The sequence below is a fragment of the Sceloporus occidentalis genome, unplaced genomic scaffold, assembly GCF_023333645.1.
Source record: "Sceloporus occidentalis isolate IW3139 unplaced genomic scaffold, rSceOcc1.0.p SCAF_81, whole genome shotgun sequence".
Lineage (NCBI taxonomy): Eukaryota > Metazoa > Chordata > Lepidosauria > Squamata > Phrynosomatidae > Sceloporus > Sceloporus occidentalis.
The window spans coordinates 1,164,516-1,181,497 of record NW_028317061.1 but is presented as its reverse complement, the minus strand read 5'-3'; the positions used below and the strand labels follow the sequence as shown (position 1 = coordinate 1,181,497).

Genomic DNA, 16,982 nt, shown 5'->3' with positions numbered 1-16,982 from the left:
TTATCTGCCGTCAGATGCTGTGCTTCAATGGATCACCAAGTTTTAAAGGTGCAGCAACCTAAATAAGGTCATTTATTAATAAGATCGCAGCGGCTTACCTAGTTCTTGTGATCTGTTATATTCTTTAGTTAGTTCAGTCTCTCCGTAGCGATGAGCCGCTCGTTATTATATCTTCGGTAATCCTCTCCGTTAAGAGTTTCTTCTGATCAGGAAGCTAAGGTGGAAATGATCAGCGTATGTGAAGAAACCCGGAGCGTTTGCTAACGGCGAGGAATCTTGTCCGGCCGGTTGATGCTGGGAGGCGGATCTCTCTGGTCGCTGACCAATGGAGAAAGGAGTCCAAAGCTACTCAATGCTTACACGTCCTTTCCCTTTCAGATTATGGATAATATTTATTCCGCATGGTTTTTCTTTAACTCACGGGTGCATTAAACTGCCTCACTTTGACTTGACAAGTAAAGGGTTAAATTGGAGTTTAATATAAAACGGGGCAAGGGCATCAGACCGGTTTGGCTGGTTTGAAGCCGTAGTAATGTGTTGTATTCAGCGGGGCGACTGGATGCAGATACTGTGCTATTTTGGTTCATGGATTGTGGTGAGGACGACGACAGACGGGTTAAAAAAAAAAAAAAAAAAGTTATGTTTTTTGTTTTTGCTGATAACTTCTATAACTGCTGTTATACTTCTTTGGTATCGCATTTAAACCAGATTGCCTGGCAGCGAGATACGCAGTATATGGTGACAGAATAATTATTATTATTCGTCCCCCATTTACCTTCACTACAGGGACGGACTGCGGCACCAATGATTAATGAAAAAAAAACATTGAGAGAAGCTGCAGCTCCAGAGCCAAAGTGCACTGCCTCCTGTTTTTTTTAAGGCCAATTTGGCTTCTTAAGCAGCAATTCCACGGCAGAAACGCACTTCCACTGAAATCAGTGGCACGTTGGGCGCTTGGGGGTCTCAATGGACCTCCCTGGCACAAGCCACAGTTGGATCTGTCTGGCTTAGAAGCTCGGGGGCAGCCAAATACATAGGGGGGTCTAATTTAAAGGGGACACTCAGATGACCATTTTTGATTTTTGCAAACCCTTCAGCTCAGGCAGGTCCCCGGAGGGCCACAGTCCGTCAGTGCCTAGAGATGTTTCTAATTGACACAGGGTAACATGCTGTCACTATCACAACCCCACTTCTATCCAGCTCTCGTATGACTCCTGCAATATGCTAAACAGAGCGATAAGCTGGGAGGTATCGGGTGACTGGTGTTCTAATCAAACATATGACATCATGCAAGGTTATCAGCTCATTATTAGTAAAACAAACCGTACTCATGCAGAATGACATCTTGACACATTCTGCCCAAAAGGCTTACTGGGTACGCTTTCCCTTTAATAACAACTTGAGCCCTGAGCCATGCCGCACCCTCAGGCCAGTCTAGTAAGAAAGACCTCGTGGTGATGATAGGCACAGGAATTTCTTTCCATCAGGGGGGTGCTCCGGGGCCACAGCGTGTAATTAAATAACCTGATCGGCTTCACTGTAGGAAAGCAGCATGTATGAAGCAATACTGGTCCGTATCTAACCACAATTCTTATTTACATTTTAATATACACTTTTTCACATTTCTAAAATCCTAGAAGCTGCAGCTGCCTGGCTTCTGTGATTTATGCAGCTACCATTAAGATGACTTTAAACAGTAAGAATAATTAACCATCCTCCGAAATCTAGTGATACTTCTGTAGGCCTTCAGACCTAGCAAGAAGACCTTCAGACCTAGCACGAAGACCTTCAGACCTAGCAAGAAGACCTTCAGACCTAGCACGAAGACCTTCAGACCTAGCAAGAAGACCTTCAGACCTAGCAAGAAGACCTTCAGACCTAGCAAGAAGACCTTCAGACCTAGCAAGAAGACCTTCAGACCTAGCAAGAAGACCTTCAGACCTAGCAAGAAGACTTTCAGACCTAGCAAGAAGACCTAGATTTCCGAGCAGAACTTCACACAGAAAGAGCGCGTGGGTTTAAGGAAATAATAGTGTTGCTTTTGAAAGACTATGGGAAGAATTGCACATAGGTCCAATCCCAGAGAGCTTCTAGTGTTGGAAGATCTTGGCAGGCCCTGTATGATCTGTATTTAAATCAGTGAGATTTTTTTTCCCCCCTTATCCTCGCACATTGATTTATACATTATACAGGGCTATCTCAGCAAACCTGCCACTGTTGGCATAATGAACAGTAACATGAGGGAGCAGAAACCACTTGTTAAATCTCCATTTAGTGAATAAACCCCTATGTATGGAAGATTAAAGGAAAAGTCCTCTGAACGTTTCGAGTCTTTACAGCAGGAAAAAACAAGCAGACTTGAATGGTTCTAATGTCAACGTTTGTGTTTCTATGTTTAAACTAATCAGTCGATGTCGTGATTGTAAGCATCTCATTGTCAGCTCGAAATAAGTTTCAGCAAACACTGATGGGGTAAAAGTAGTTTTGGTCTCATTAGCAAAGTAATGGAATCCAGTAAACTTGGGTCACTCTGGATCATGGCAATTCGGGGAGTCCTTTACAACACAAACAGTATGTTATGTCCAAACAACACCTTCTATTGTAAAGGCTTCCCAGCTTCATAACAAAAGAGCTCCTGTATATTAACTGTTTTTATTGTGTTGCAATCATCACATCCGCATATTCTAAAGATAAAGCGCTTTGCAAAGTCTATCGCCCTTTTTTTAAACAATAATCAGTTGGTTATTTTGACGCTGTGTGTGTGTTTGAATGTATCGGCCTGTCTGTGTATGAATTCACGCGTTTCGTGTGTGAGAATGCCTTATTAACCTGTCATGCTGTTCTTTCTAAATCGCAGGTTGGCAAATAAACAAGACAGGGAAGGGGCATTGTCCGAAGCAGACATTGTGGAGTTCCTCTCGTTGGAAAAACTGGTGAATGAAAACAAATGTCTGTGTCAGATTGTAAGTCATTCCTTCTTTTTTGTAATTAGATTACATAATTATAGTAGCAAATGAAACTGTAACCAATAAGCAGTGATTGTTGTGCGATTCAAATTGCGTGTGTGTAATATATCTATCTATCTATATCTATCCATCTATCTATATATATAATCTTATTATGATGCACCATTGAGTTAAATCCTCAACCCAGCCAGACGGAGAAAAAAAAATCAGACTGTTTGGTTTGACCAATCAAATGCTTGGATTAATTAGGAAAATTCCCCCCCAAAACTCCAAAAAAACAATTTGCTGCCTGAGCATAACACACAGTGCTGTATACAGTAACAGGTCGGCGTTTAAAAAAACAAAACAAAAAAACAACTTGTTTTTATCTCGTTTTGTTCCAACTGCTTTTATCTGCAGACCTGGAGGCCGCCATTGTTGTCATTCATGATGTTTCAGGGTGACTTTCGCTGCTCAAGCTCCACACTGAGCTGATTCTTTATGGCAATGCTAATGAAGCCTTAGACTTTCATTAGTCAGAGCGTCTGGGTCGTTAACAATGAGCCGTCCTATTGTTTACCACAAAACAGGGTGTTTGTCTACTAGATTGGGTTAAGATAACATTATATTACGTAAAAAAGTAATAATAATAAAGAAAACGGAACAATATATTTAGAAACATTTTTTAATTTGATAATAGCAATACAAAAAATTGTGGGGGTTTGATTTTACCAATGCTGCAGAACATCAACCCGGGAAGGGAAGTTATTAGGGCTGCAACTCACGATTATTTTAATAATCGATTAGTTGGCCGATTATTTTTTCGATTAATCGGATAACAAAAATGCAATTTTTTTTAAATTTAAAATAATATAATAAAAAACGTACAATTTACACTTTCATCTCTTTATCGCAATGGCCTCTCTCTATTCACCTTCTTATTTTACTGACATAATAATAAAAGCTACAAGAACCCAAACACAGTGTTTCTCAAACTAGGTTTTAATACAAAGTTATTAGTAAATATTAATTCATATGTTAACTATTTTTCATATTTAATAAAAACTATGAGAAAAAAGCCTTGTTTAAATTTTCTTTTATTTACCAAACTGCCCCCAGTTATGCACATCTGACCCCCAGCTTGCCACTCTGCCCCCATATATGCCTTATACCTCTTATATGCCAGATTCCACTGTGCCCCTGATATGCGTTATACTCCTTATATGCCAGTGATATGCAACTGAGCCCCCTGATATACCTTTTACCCCCAGATATGTTTTATGCCCCCCTGATATGCCTAATATCGATATGCCTTATACCCCACTATATGCCCTGAAATTCATAATACCCCCCCATACACCACTATAACTCTCCCATACACCACTCTGGCTCCTCCCCCTCCCATACTCCACTCTGCCTCCTCCCCCCTCCCATACTCCACTCTGCCTCCTCCCCCCTCCCATACTCCACTCTGCCTCCTGTCAGCAACGGAGGTTCACAAGACACCAGGGAGCCGGGTAGAGAGGCAGAGTGGCGTATGGAAGGGGGAGGAGCCAGAGTGGTGTATGGGAGGGTGGCTCCCATACACCCCTCTGACTCCTCCCCCCTCCCATACACCGCTCTGCCTCTCTACCCGGCTCCGTTGCTGACAGGCACTTTCACTGCAGCTTCATAGAAGCCTCAGCGTAAGTGAAGGGCAGTAACGGAGGCTGTCTGTGCGATGCAGACCCCCACCGGCTGACAGAGAGGATGATTCTCTGTCAGCCGGTGGGGGTCTGCATCGCACAGACAGCCTCTGTTACTGCCCTTCACTTACACTGAGGCGTCAGTAACGGAGGTTCACAAAGCACCAGGGAGTCGGGAGAGAGGCAGAGTGATGTATGGGAGGGGGGAGGAGTCAGAGGGGTGTATGGGAGGGGGGAGAGAGACGGAAGTGAGACCGGCCGACAGTGAGGGGAATCCAGGTCCCCTGCAGCGTTGCGGGGGATCTGGATTCTAGTGTTATAATCAGATCTCTGTTTGAGGTCGGATTATATAAGGAGAGGAGTTTTTCAGAGCATTTGCTCTGAAAAAAACCTCTCTTTATAGTCGATAAAAATCGATTCGATTAATCGATAATGAAAATCGTTTAGTTGTTTCAGCCCTAGAAGTTAAATTGAATTATGTCCTGGAATCGTGATACCTGCTCCAAAGCTGGTGTCCATGTGTAGTCATCAATGATAAGAAGCTGTTGGATGGCACAAAGTCCCCAGTATTTAAGCTTGTTTTAGAGTAAAGTGATTTGTTAACAGTATTTAAATGTTTATTAGGTAAAATCTGAGACCGAATTGGAATGATGTATGATTTACACTATTATTTTCAGGAGCCGTGTTCAGCGATGATCAGCCAGGGGAAGAAAATTGATAAATCTATAAAAAATGGGTTGAATTGGCTGTTATGTGTGATAGCAAAGGACTTTGAAACGCTACATGAACGTATTCAGAGGGAAACGGCAGAACAGAGAGCCCAAGAAGAACAAGACAAACGTGAAAGAGCTGAGCGGGTGAAAAGGATACGAGAAGAAAGGTACTGTGTTGCCCTAAAGAGGATCTGTCCCGTACTAACATACAAACATATATGTTGATGTAATATACGGAATATGATGAGATCAATTCATTGTGTCTAGGGAACCGAGTACTTGAGGTATTATTGATGGAAATGATTGACAAGTTGATGGGGGGCTTTTTTCTTCTAATTAGAATTAATGATAATCTCTGAACATAAAGCATATAGTTTAGGTCTTTTCAGGTCTGCTGCCCCTGTAATAAATTTTCTCTTTGTTCATTTCTCTGCTTTTTAGCCTTATAATTTAAGTTGAGAGTTTCACAAAGAGAACTTTGTCTATTGTTTTTAACTCTTTTTGATAAGTGTTTTTCCCAATTCGTGGTAATATATTCTCTCTAGCGGTGCATTCTGGGTATGTACCTGATTTCACAGAACTCCCCATGTCCCATAGGGATCAAGTAGTATAACAAGAGGAAGAGCAAATTATTTGTCTGTAATGCAAGAGAGACCTTATATGCACGCAGCTAAAGGTAAAATAAGGGGGTTTATTCACTAAAAGAAGTGTTGGCTGTTTACGGTTTATCATGATGTCCAACACTTTTCTCTAGTAAGAAACCTGACCCTTTAAGATTTTAGATTTAACTCTACCTCATATACGGCCAGCAAAGCTCTCCCTGCAGCAGACACAACTCTCCTTCAAACTCTCTCTTTAGTGAATACACTTAAAAGATGTTGACTGTGCACCCTGAAGCGGTAGAAGCCGGTTCATTCTAAATCGCAGGAAGCTTTTGTGGGTCCCACGCAGACATTGTCAGTAGGAAGAAGCTATAAGATTAAAGATATGCGGGAGAAATGTGCATTTGAAACCATACTCTGTAATAAATAATATCTAACTTATTTACCCTTAATAATATTATTAATAATAATAAGTAGAAAAGTTGATCACATGACCGTGATTAAAGGGACACTCCAGTGTACAAAATCAAAGAAAGCATATTCAAATAATTTGTAAATACTTTAATATGAATTCTTTAAACCTAAAAGCATTGGATGACTTTTGATAAAGGCTCCAGAGCCGCAGTGCGCCGTCGCTTTTGTGATTTGATGGTTCATGGGGCAAATGCACATGGAAGGGATCCTGCACAACCCCATATACATTTGCATAGGGAACCCCACGTAACTTTAAAGGGGCCTCTTGGATATCATATGTATTGAAGACCATCAATATACTATTTAAAAAGAAGTCAAGGTTATTACTTTGTTGCATCTATTTTTTGCCCTAGATGTTGCTTCTATTCATAAGCATGGGCTGGTCGGCCCCCGTGAGCTTCCTGTTTATTACACCCCTTGTATAAGTCATTGATGGTTGACGGGATGGTACATGGGAGGAAACACTTGGGTGGCTTTCAGTCTCTCCCGGGTCTGGGATGGCAATGCGAAGCTATAAAGTGGGCAAGGTCTGATTTATGAGACCTGTATTAATTCCGCGGCCCCGAGGACAGACTGTGAGAAAATTAAACCGAGGCCAGTCTGTGAGCCTTTTAAAGTAGCCAGTATCATAACATGCCCAACCCTAATGTACTTACCTTAATAAAGCTGTGAAGATATTTGCAGTAGCCTTTTCATCTCATTTAAACGAAATCCAGTGTTGTTTGCAATATAACTGAAACTATATCATATTGTCGGCAATGACCATGTACCTATGGTACAGCATGCACGCGCCTATGTAATATAAATGCTGAAGCTGCAGGAACATGGTGTAAGAAGGTCTTTATATCGTACACGCAATATGCTTCCCCTCTTTGTTTATTTTTATTTATTCTTTATAAAGCACCATCATATTCCATAGCGCTGTACGACGGGTAAACGGGACATAACAAGTAGTTTATAACATAATAATTTGAATTATAGAAGGAGGGCCCCACTCAAACGGGAGGGTGTATTACTCGAGGTAAAAGTGCCCCTTTTAGGTCCTAAAATAAGCATAATTGTATTGTCCATGAAACGTAATGCATTGCTGTGGGCAGGTGAGCATGCATTGCCTTGAGTTGTGCCAACGTTGTAGAGGATGAGCCAGCTTAAATGCCGCGATTGTATTCATCTCCTACATAGATTTACTATCACAACATGGCAGCTCCTGTAATAACCTTGATGAATGCCTGGCTTTCTATGCTGCCATTCTGCTTGTTTTGTGCCGTTGACGTGTTCTCACTTGTACTTGATAAATGTACCGTAATGGCGCTACTGGGAAAATCCAGATGACCTTTTAAAATGAGATACTTCAAGGGGCAGCTGGCGTTCTAAAGTGAGATACATTGGATTTACAGAGATGAAAAAGAAAAGGAGGATGCAGAGAGGGAAGGGACTCGGGCAGATGAGGAGGACTCCATTCCTGTGGTCAATCCTTTCCAGCCCATATCGGCTGTGATCACTGAGGTACGTTGCATCCGTTAACTTGACCATTATGTGCAAATGCCAAACGTATTTAGTTGCGCAATTTGAAGAGGTATTAAAAAACAGAATGACACACAGAGAAAATGTCGAGGTTCCATTTCCAGTTTTGCATCATAGGGAAAGTTGTGAAGGTAAAAGGCGAGGAAAATAATATATTATGCAGCTCCATCTGTCTGCAACACTTTTTGGTTCTGTACGCGGATAGACTGGCCTTGACCAGCTCTATAGAGCGCAGATGGACTGAACATCTTGAAGGACAGTTGGACGTATCTTCATGATACGACTATGTACTGCGAGTGGTTAAACTCAATGAGACTTTCTTCTAGGGAGGGTTGAGCTGGCCCTACATAATACATAGTTTAATAGTGGAGATAACGTTAAAGAAGTCTTCCTATGTTAATTATATGTTATGCAAGGCCTGTCCAGCCGTTGTTTCAGGAGAAGTTCTCTTGCTTCATAATAGAAAGTAAACTCCAGAAGCTCTGTTTGTTTGTCACCTGCACAATAAAGCATGTGAGACTTCTGCTGGAAGAGGTAGAAGAAGGCCGCAGATTAGCCCACTACATTCTAGAAATGATATATGGCATACATAGTTGGTTACTGAAGACCACATTGCCAATCATGTATGACACACACAGTGGGCACCGTTAAGTTTATCTCATAAAGATCGCTGCTACAAACTACAAAAAAATATTAATGTTCTACCATGATAATTTAAGAATGGGTGTTCTTTTTTCCATTACATCTACCAATTTATATGCATTACTACGTTTGTAGAATGAAGAAAAGATCAGAAAAGAGAAGGAAAAAAAGCGCCAAAAGATAGTTAATGGACATAATGGAATTGATGTACCTCTTGAATCAAAGAATGAGGAGCGCATGGAGTCTGGGAGTGAGTGCAGTCAACGAAGCCAGACCCCCCCAGAGGGTCATTTACTGGAAGCTTACAAAGATGCTCTAATCCAGAAGCTGGAGCAGGATGATGCCGTCTGTAACTCTTCTGAACGAGGGGATTCAGGTATTTTGTGTTTTAGTCTGATCATGCGTGACCTGGAATATGACATTCACTAAAGCAGTTTCTGGGAGAGTCATAATGAATTATGAGGGCGTAGCATTGTTGGGTCTCTGGTGCAAGAAGAAATGAGCCGGTGTGCATTATGCTTAGTTAAACTTGCCCACATTTATTTAAGAGTGGCTAAAAAGAATTTAAAACGTGAAGTGGGTCTTTTGAAGGCAAAACTAGGTTCTGTCAGTCGGGTTTTAGTATTATGCTATTGGTTAGACCGGCAGGACAGATTGGGGTATTCTCAGGCAACAAGAATCAATGTGATCAAAATGTTATTATACGTTTAAGATTTTATTTAGAATTGCTGATAATATAACACACGTTTCAGCTGTTTCTGGCTAGAGAGTCACAAACAAACCATCAAGTAGGGTGTACATTGTATCTAAGGGCCTCTGCTGTTTTTTAAGCATTGATGGCATGTGAAAGATAATGGTTTTTGGAACTAGATCCTAACTCCACTCCGTGGGGGTCGTCAACAGGAAAGGAATTATGTGTATCCTTGCTGGAACGCAGGTAACTTCATTTTTAATGGAGTTCCCCGATACCCAAAGTTGGTCTGTTTGTAGCCCTTGAGTCTTGGCGTTGTGTACCTCAGTACTAGATCAGTAGCTCGCACCTTGGTTCCTCGAAAGTTTTGGGAGTTTGTATTGGCAACAACACTATTACACCTACCATTTGTGACTTAAGATGTTGCTTTGTCCTTTTAGCGCATAGTAAAAAGAAAGTAAAAAAGCTTAAGTTAAAAAGGAGTCACAAAGTCGAGCCCGTGAATACTGAGGAACCCGACCGCACGAGTCCAGCCACACCGGCACCTCCGTTACCTGGTGAGTAATGAATAATGCTGTCCTGCAAATCTTGGAGAAGACCAAAGGACCTCTCAAGTGTTGTTCTTTTTTTTAAATGAGCGTATAAACTCTTGCTTTTAAGCGCGATCAACACCATCACGTTTTTATACTTTATGGACATGCTTTTCCATCCCGGAATTCCACGGACCTCTTCATACTTCTTCCAAGACTGTTTTCATTGAAAAGCAAATCTCACGACCAGAGCCATCACTGTGGGGCACACATTCGTTTTTAAATGAAGTCATCCAGCATCTGAATGTTGCGACTGCTAACGTTTTTAATGCAAATTGTATGAGTTTGTAGTGTTTGTGTAAATGTATGCAGAAATATCATATCAGTATTATAAATTGTAAAATGCACTTTTTTAGAACATTTGAGATTTGGTAAAATTGATTCCGGATAGATTCTATTTTAACCGCCTGGAGATGATTTGTTTGTATTGTTGTTTTAATTGTCTTGTAACAGGGCTGTGTAACTGGAGGAGGGATGCATGTAACGTGTATGAAACCTACGGGCCCCAGCAGTGTGTCAGTTCTTAGATGCTTGCATCCTTGCAGTTTAGTAGGGGAAGCATTTAAAGGCTGCGCACGTCCTCAGCAGGACCCTTACTTTCCTAGGGTGCTATTGTGGTCGGCCCCTTTGTAGATAAAAGGGGCGCATCTGTAATTTCAGAGCACGGTAGCCCCGTAGCCTATGAATGTCGGTGATATCCAACCCATTTCTTTAAAATGTAACACAGCTCTGTTTTATAGTATAACGTCTTTACTCTTAACTGTCGCATCTATTTATCATTAAGTTTGTATACATTTGATGATTTCTCCCTCCTACGTGCCCTTTTTAGCATCGCATTTTTGTTATTTTGTGAATGAACCTGTCTCTGTTTTCCCTGTAGTTGGCTGGGGAACCCCAAAAGTTTCTAGACTTCCAAAACTTGAGCCTCTTGGAGAAACACATCATAATGGTAATTGTAAAATGCCTTTATTTTCTGTTTCTTCGCATGCTAATCACTTTCCATTTGCACGTGATCACTTAACCATTAACCCTCGAAGTAAACTCCATTTTGCCGCTTTCTTTGACCATTCTGAGCCGCTGTATGTTCTTAACAGATAGGGTACTGCTTTCCTCGCCTTATGGATTTACTTATATATTTCTATGGAAATTGGTTTATAATCCCCAAAAAGAAAAATATTTGTACATTTATTTAAAAAAAAAAAAAATCTATCTGATTTTGGGAATTGTACTCGCATGTTCTACATCTCTACTAGGCAAAAAAATATTTGAGCCGTACGTCCACAGATTTGTAAAGCTACTATTTTTTTTTAGAAAGAAAAAAACCTAACATTTGTACCACTTGTTTTAATAATTCACCCATACCTTAGTGTATGTATATAAAGAAAATGGTTAGAAATATAGTAACATTGTGGAAGTGGTAGCGAGAGAAGCATTTACCCGAATACCATCGCTCACGGTATCCCTCAATTCACGTACATGCATGTTTCCGGTATGGTTATTATATATGGTGCGCTCTATGTTTTGGGGTTGCTTGTGCAATTAATTGCCCACTTTCAGATATGTTAAAACAGATTTCACACATGGACCTTCTTCTTTTGCTAATTTGTCCACTAATTCTAATGTCTGTCTTATGTGTGGCTTTTTATGTGTTATGCTTTTACTCTAAATAAATAACCAACTAACAACTGGATTTTGTTTTTTGTGTACTCGAATATAATTGTGTAATAAACTAAAGCATGTTATGGTCAAAGTACATTTCTTGCCCACATATAATTGTTTGTGTGTATGTAATTTCAGATCACATACAGTCTATATATTACACTACTGTTCAAAAGTTTGGGGTCACTTGAAATTATTTTTTAATGAAATATTTTCATAGGCGTACAGAAGTCCTTTATCACTCCCATCACAACTGTGTTCCAACGGCACGTTGTGTTCACTAATCCAAGTTTAAGATTAAAAAGATAATTGATCGTTTTGTTACAGGTAGAAGTTTTCTTGTATTCCATGAAAACAGCTAAGTGACCCCAAGCTTTTGAACGGTAGTGTGTGTTTATATTTATATAACAACAAAAAAGATGCATCAATTTTAAAACACATAAAATGCCATTAACCTTCTAAGCTTGGATTGAAACAGATCTCGACGACATGAGTCTGCATGTTAACTGGTGATATATCAGTATTTATTTATTATAGGCCGCACCCGAATATAGGCCGCACCCTAAAAGTCTTGTCCCCAAAATGTGCCCCCCCCCGAGATGTGCTGCCACTCTGCCCCCAAGATGTGCCCCCGTGGGAATTCCCAGCAAGGGAGATTGTTAAAGCACATCGTGCAGACGTGCCGGCAGCGGAGGCTGTTTACGCGCATCGCCGGCGAACGTCTGCATGATGTGCTTAGACAACCTCCCCGTGCCGGCACTGCCCCCGTGGAAAGTGCCGGCAGGGGAGGCTGTCTCAGGGTATCTGAGAGTAGGATACAGGTCCCCTGCACCGCTGCGGGGGATCTGTATCCTAACCCTGCTGCCTGCCCGGCTCCCTGAACTGCATGTCCCGGGCGTTGGGCGCTAGACCCCGAATATAGGCCGCACCGCCACTTTAAAGACCTAAAGTGGGGGGAAAAAAGTGCGGCCTATATTCGGGCAAATACGGTAATTACATTCAACATAAATATGGTCCTAATGTGCACACCAGCAGCCAACATACAAAAGATCTCACAATTTTTAGGGTTCACTAAAGAGAAACTTGATGGAGAGTTTGTATTTTGTTCAGCTCCATGACATCATTATACATAAGGGCTAAACCCCAGTGAGCTTCTGCAGCGGGAAGAGTTTGGCTGGCCCTGTTTTATGTATAGTTAAATCAGTGAGATTTCATCTGTCTTCTTATGTATTTAAATTATGTGTTATGCAGGGCCAGCCCATCCCCTCTTGCTGGAGAAGCGTGCCCACGTTGGCAAATGAACTAAATCCCTGTAAGCGATCACAGAGCCGTAGCTATCTCCTTTTGCGCCTGGGGAAGAATGGAAAACTGTGCCCCCCATCTATACAGACTGACACTGCCCTTACACATGACTGCCCCTACACACGCCTGTCCATACACACATATATGCACATACACTGCCTTTGCACATGTCTGTCCACACACCAGCTTACAAACACACAAATACCTACACTGCCGCACACACAAAAGCTTACAAACACTGCCCTTAAACCCCTTTCTCCCCGTCTCTTACCTTTCTCAACCTCCAGAGTGTTGTATGATTGCGAGGTCTGTTGTTTTAGACCTGCTTTGGTGCTCCCTAATCCCTATGCGCTGGTTATTGATGCAAAGCGCGGGGATGATGCCATATCCCGGCGTTCGCGTCATTTGCTGGAGCATAGTGATCAGGGAGCATGGCAGACCTTGCGCGTCCTAATCTTGGGCCGGTTACAGGGGGATTGTGATCTCCCAATGAGCCCTGCAGGCTGCAGCTGCTGATCGGAGTGCCTCTCTCGCCTCACCCTTCCTACGACCCAGAGTGATCATATGATAGAATTCAGCTTTAAACCATATCATTGACTGGAAACCATTGTTCGAGTTGATATCGGAAAGTTTCAGCTTTTGCCCCATAGCCATTCATGATATTACTGATATTTGATGCTTATTTTCAGTTACGCTTATTGATAACGTTACCCTTTTGTTCTGTGTTTGCTGTTTATTTTGGAATAGATTTTTATGGGAAGCCACTACCTCCGCTCACAATACGGCAAAGACCCAACAGCGATGCCCACGACGTCATATCTTAAGTATTAAACTCTAACGTCTGTCTCTCGATATAATCTTTATCCATCCGTCTCACGTTGCGTTCGGATTCTCTGCTCCATGTTTCTTCGCCCGCCACGAGTTGTTTCGGCAGATAAATCCTGGTAGCGGATTCACGTCGTTATTGCCGTCATTGAATCTAAAGGTTTTTAGTATTATTACGACTGTTTGTATTTCAAACTTTTGATTACACAACCGGTATAAAATTCCACTTTTGTATAATTTTAAAGGTACTTTTTATATTTTGCACCAGAGAGAGTCCACACTTGCTGACGATATTAACCTAAATACAGTTATTTCCTCCACAGTCGTACTTCTTTTAAATGTCTGTTACGTTGACAGAGCTGACATTTCGATGGCCTTTTGATTGAGGCTGTTGTCTTTAAAGGGACTGTAAATGTTATTTGTATATACTTTTTTTTAACAAAATATTAATAAAACCTAAAATATAAAATAAATATATTGACAAAATGTTGTGGTCTGATTTTTGTTCCCTGTATATATTGAATTTAAAATAATTTTTTTACAAACTTGCTCACGGTATGCAAAATTCCACAGAAAACGTTTTTTCTCATGTTCATATTCATTAGCTGGGTGGTCCGAAGGGTCAAGCATTATCAGAGGAGAAACTCTGTAGCTTTTGGGGAGCTTCTGTGGGTTCCTCAGCCCAGAACGATGTCCTTATCAGGATTACGCAACACCTGGAGACACTTAGGGGTTAACTCAATGGCAGGAGAGATGAGGTTTCAACTCTCACTTCACTATGTATTATGGAGGGCCAACAGTGGCAAGTTTCCCCATAGTGAAGAACTATGGCCAAGCTAGTGTCCACGCCGGTGAAACACTTTTTTCGGATATAGCATTGCCTTTTAACCATCTCAATGCTGGTCTGCCCGTTACTATTCCTATATCTTAGTACTGCTGACAATTTGTTACCAGGGCGTTTAAGTGGTTCTATTAATTACGTATATTCCCTTTTCTTTGTTTATGATACCTTGAATAAAGGTTACATTTCTTTTATCGATTATTTCCTTTTTTTATTTATTATTTTGGTTTGTTCAAATAAAAGTAAAAAATCTTAGGTTTGGAAAAGGGGCTGGGCACGTTCCATACATATATATTTTGTGATATTTTACTCAACTTAACTAGTTGAGGGACAATTATCATAAGAAAATAAAAAATTGTGTGTATAGGGGTTTTCCAATATTTTCATTATTATAATGTATTTATATTTGATGCTGGACTATAAAGTTAATGGTGTCAAATGAAAGCTCTAAATGTCTTTTAAAAAAAACCAAACTATATATAATCTGTGTGGGTTTCATTTTTTTTTTTTAAACTAGGTTTTTGAGTATAAAATACCGTCCGTAAACAAGGGGTTAACCAGGACCTGGATAAAGTGATCTTACTCGGGTATACCTGCAGTAGCTAGTGGCAAACATGCTATATACATAACCCCTTAGCGACATTTGCCGTACCAAGCATGTCACAGGAAAACAGTTAACGACAATCGACGTACTTGTTGCAATCAACGATCCTATAAATTATTTTTTAGAAATGCTTTATAGGAAATGAAATGTCAAAATAATCTAAAACTCTAAAGAAAGCCCTTCTTGGCCCGAATAAAAACCATATATAATTTGCGTGGTTTCAGTAAATGAGAGAGAAGAAAACGACAGCTAAACACGAGCACAGCAGCCACGGTCACCTAGGGTACAAAAATTAAAAAGCAGTCCAGCCACGAAGGGGTTAAATGTGTTTTATTAAAACTGCTCGTGGGTTGTTTTTTCTTTTTCTTCACGTAACTCTTTCGGAGGTCAGTGTAGAAAGTCACATTTTCCCCCAACACCCATCTAAATGTCACATTATTTATCAATCTTTGTACCGTTTATAAAGGCACCCTGCAATGACCCTGAATAGTGATTGGGTGCAAGGCGCTCTGCTGCATCGTTGTCTGCCTAACGTTAACCATACAGAAACCGACGTACTATAACTCCCACCACTGCTATCCACATTTGGAAAGACTGCACTAACCCGCATCAGCGGATCCACACACCAACGTCTTTGCTTTCAGAGTACAGTGGAAAGCTCCGGATTGGTAAATGAGAGTCACGTGGCGTTCAGGGAAAGACGCGTGTATTCTGGGAATTGTAGTTTAAAGGGGTATAAACCCGTAGATTTGATTAGTTGACCGGTGCAGTTATTCACCTACACGATCGTTACGTAGTTTCTGTTATTACGGCAACCTGTTTCACTAGGGCTGTTATTGGAGGAGATTTGTTACGTTGTCATTCGCCGCTTTTTGACGTAAAGAGTAGGAAACAACAGCCAATCAGAATAGACTTTCGGCAGCGGTTGCTACGACAATTTCCGTCCCCCGGAAGTTTGGGTTAACTTAACTTGACTTGGCATGCACGTGTTTGTCGGTATTATTATGTTTATTCCAAGGTCGTGATACAAACCAATCACTAAGCTACAGCTTACACTGCATAGCTGGTAAGTCCTGTACCGATTTATCTTTCCTGGCATAGTCAGTGAAAGTACAAAGCAGATGCCGGTAGTACATGTATATATATATATATATGCGACGCCCCATTTGGATGCTATATACTATACTTCCCAATATTGCGGGTGAGCGAAGAGGGACGCCTTTGGTTTAATAGGCGTGGTTAGGGGCAGGGCTCCATCAAGACTTTTTACTCACTTCTGTGTGACCTATCGATGCCTATTTATGAGGTATTTTTAAGAATAATGTATTTTATTAACACCATGTGAAAAATAACCACTTTTCTGTTATTGATACACATAACTTTGCGACTTTTGGGTCTTTAGAATACTGTGAGCTGAAAACAGTCTGAGGCTGAGCTCCTAGAAAAGAGGGGGCATCAGAGGAAAAAAGGGATTTAGAGGGAATTTTCCTCTTTAAGAGGGACACTTGGGAAGTATGGTATACCCCAGTCCCTGTCTCTCGGTTTGTCGCATATTTCTTTATTTTTGTTTCTGTGTTCCATCAGCATGATCACACATATAACATACCGGTGCTGAAGGACATAAAGGCTCTGTTCCTATGAGCTTACAGTCTATTTGTATATAGACAGTCTATGTATAGTAAATGGAGCGATATGAAAGTTTCGTTCAGCTGCAGTGTACGTGTGTATAGTTTTAATTAGGAATCCCAATAAGAAAGGGGGTCTTAAAGTTTGCACTAGATGGGCCGTGAATATAGCATAATGCACCATAGGTGTTGGGTGATCAATTGTATACTGTGACTTCATGACAAGGAAACATAGTCATCAAAAATGGGTTGTCTAAATC

General features: G+C 40.9%; 1 protein-coding gene across 2 annotated transcripts in view; it reads left to right on the top strand.

Moving 5' to 3' along the window:
• Nucleotides 1-13,651, top strand: part of LOC149285302 (ADP-ribosylation factor-like protein 13B) — a 30,443-nt gene extending 16,792 nt beyond the window's left edge. The window contains exons 4-10 of one of the 2 annotated variants that reach the window (XM_089495521.1): nucleotides 2,858-2,963; nucleotides 5,308-5,510; nucleotides 7,817-7,925; nucleotides 8,721-8,961; nucleotides 9,717-9,833; nucleotides 10,747-10,815; nucleotides 13,575-13,651. In XM_089495521.1, coding sequence (XP_089351647.1) covers nucleotides 2,858-2,963; nucleotides 5,308-5,510; nucleotides 7,817-7,925; nucleotides 8,721-8,961; nucleotides 9,717-9,833; nucleotides 10,747-10,815; nucleotides 13,575-13,651 — 922 coding nt within the window. Of the gene's footprint in view, nucleotides 1-2,857; nucleotides 2,964-5,307; nucleotides 5,511-7,816; nucleotides 7,926-8,720; nucleotides 8,971-9,716; nucleotides 9,834-10,746; nucleotides 10,816-13,574 lie in introns of both variants that reach the window. The other variant, XM_089495520.1, reaches the window with a different exon arrangement.
• Nucleotides 13,652-16,982: the final 3,331 nt, after the last annotated feature.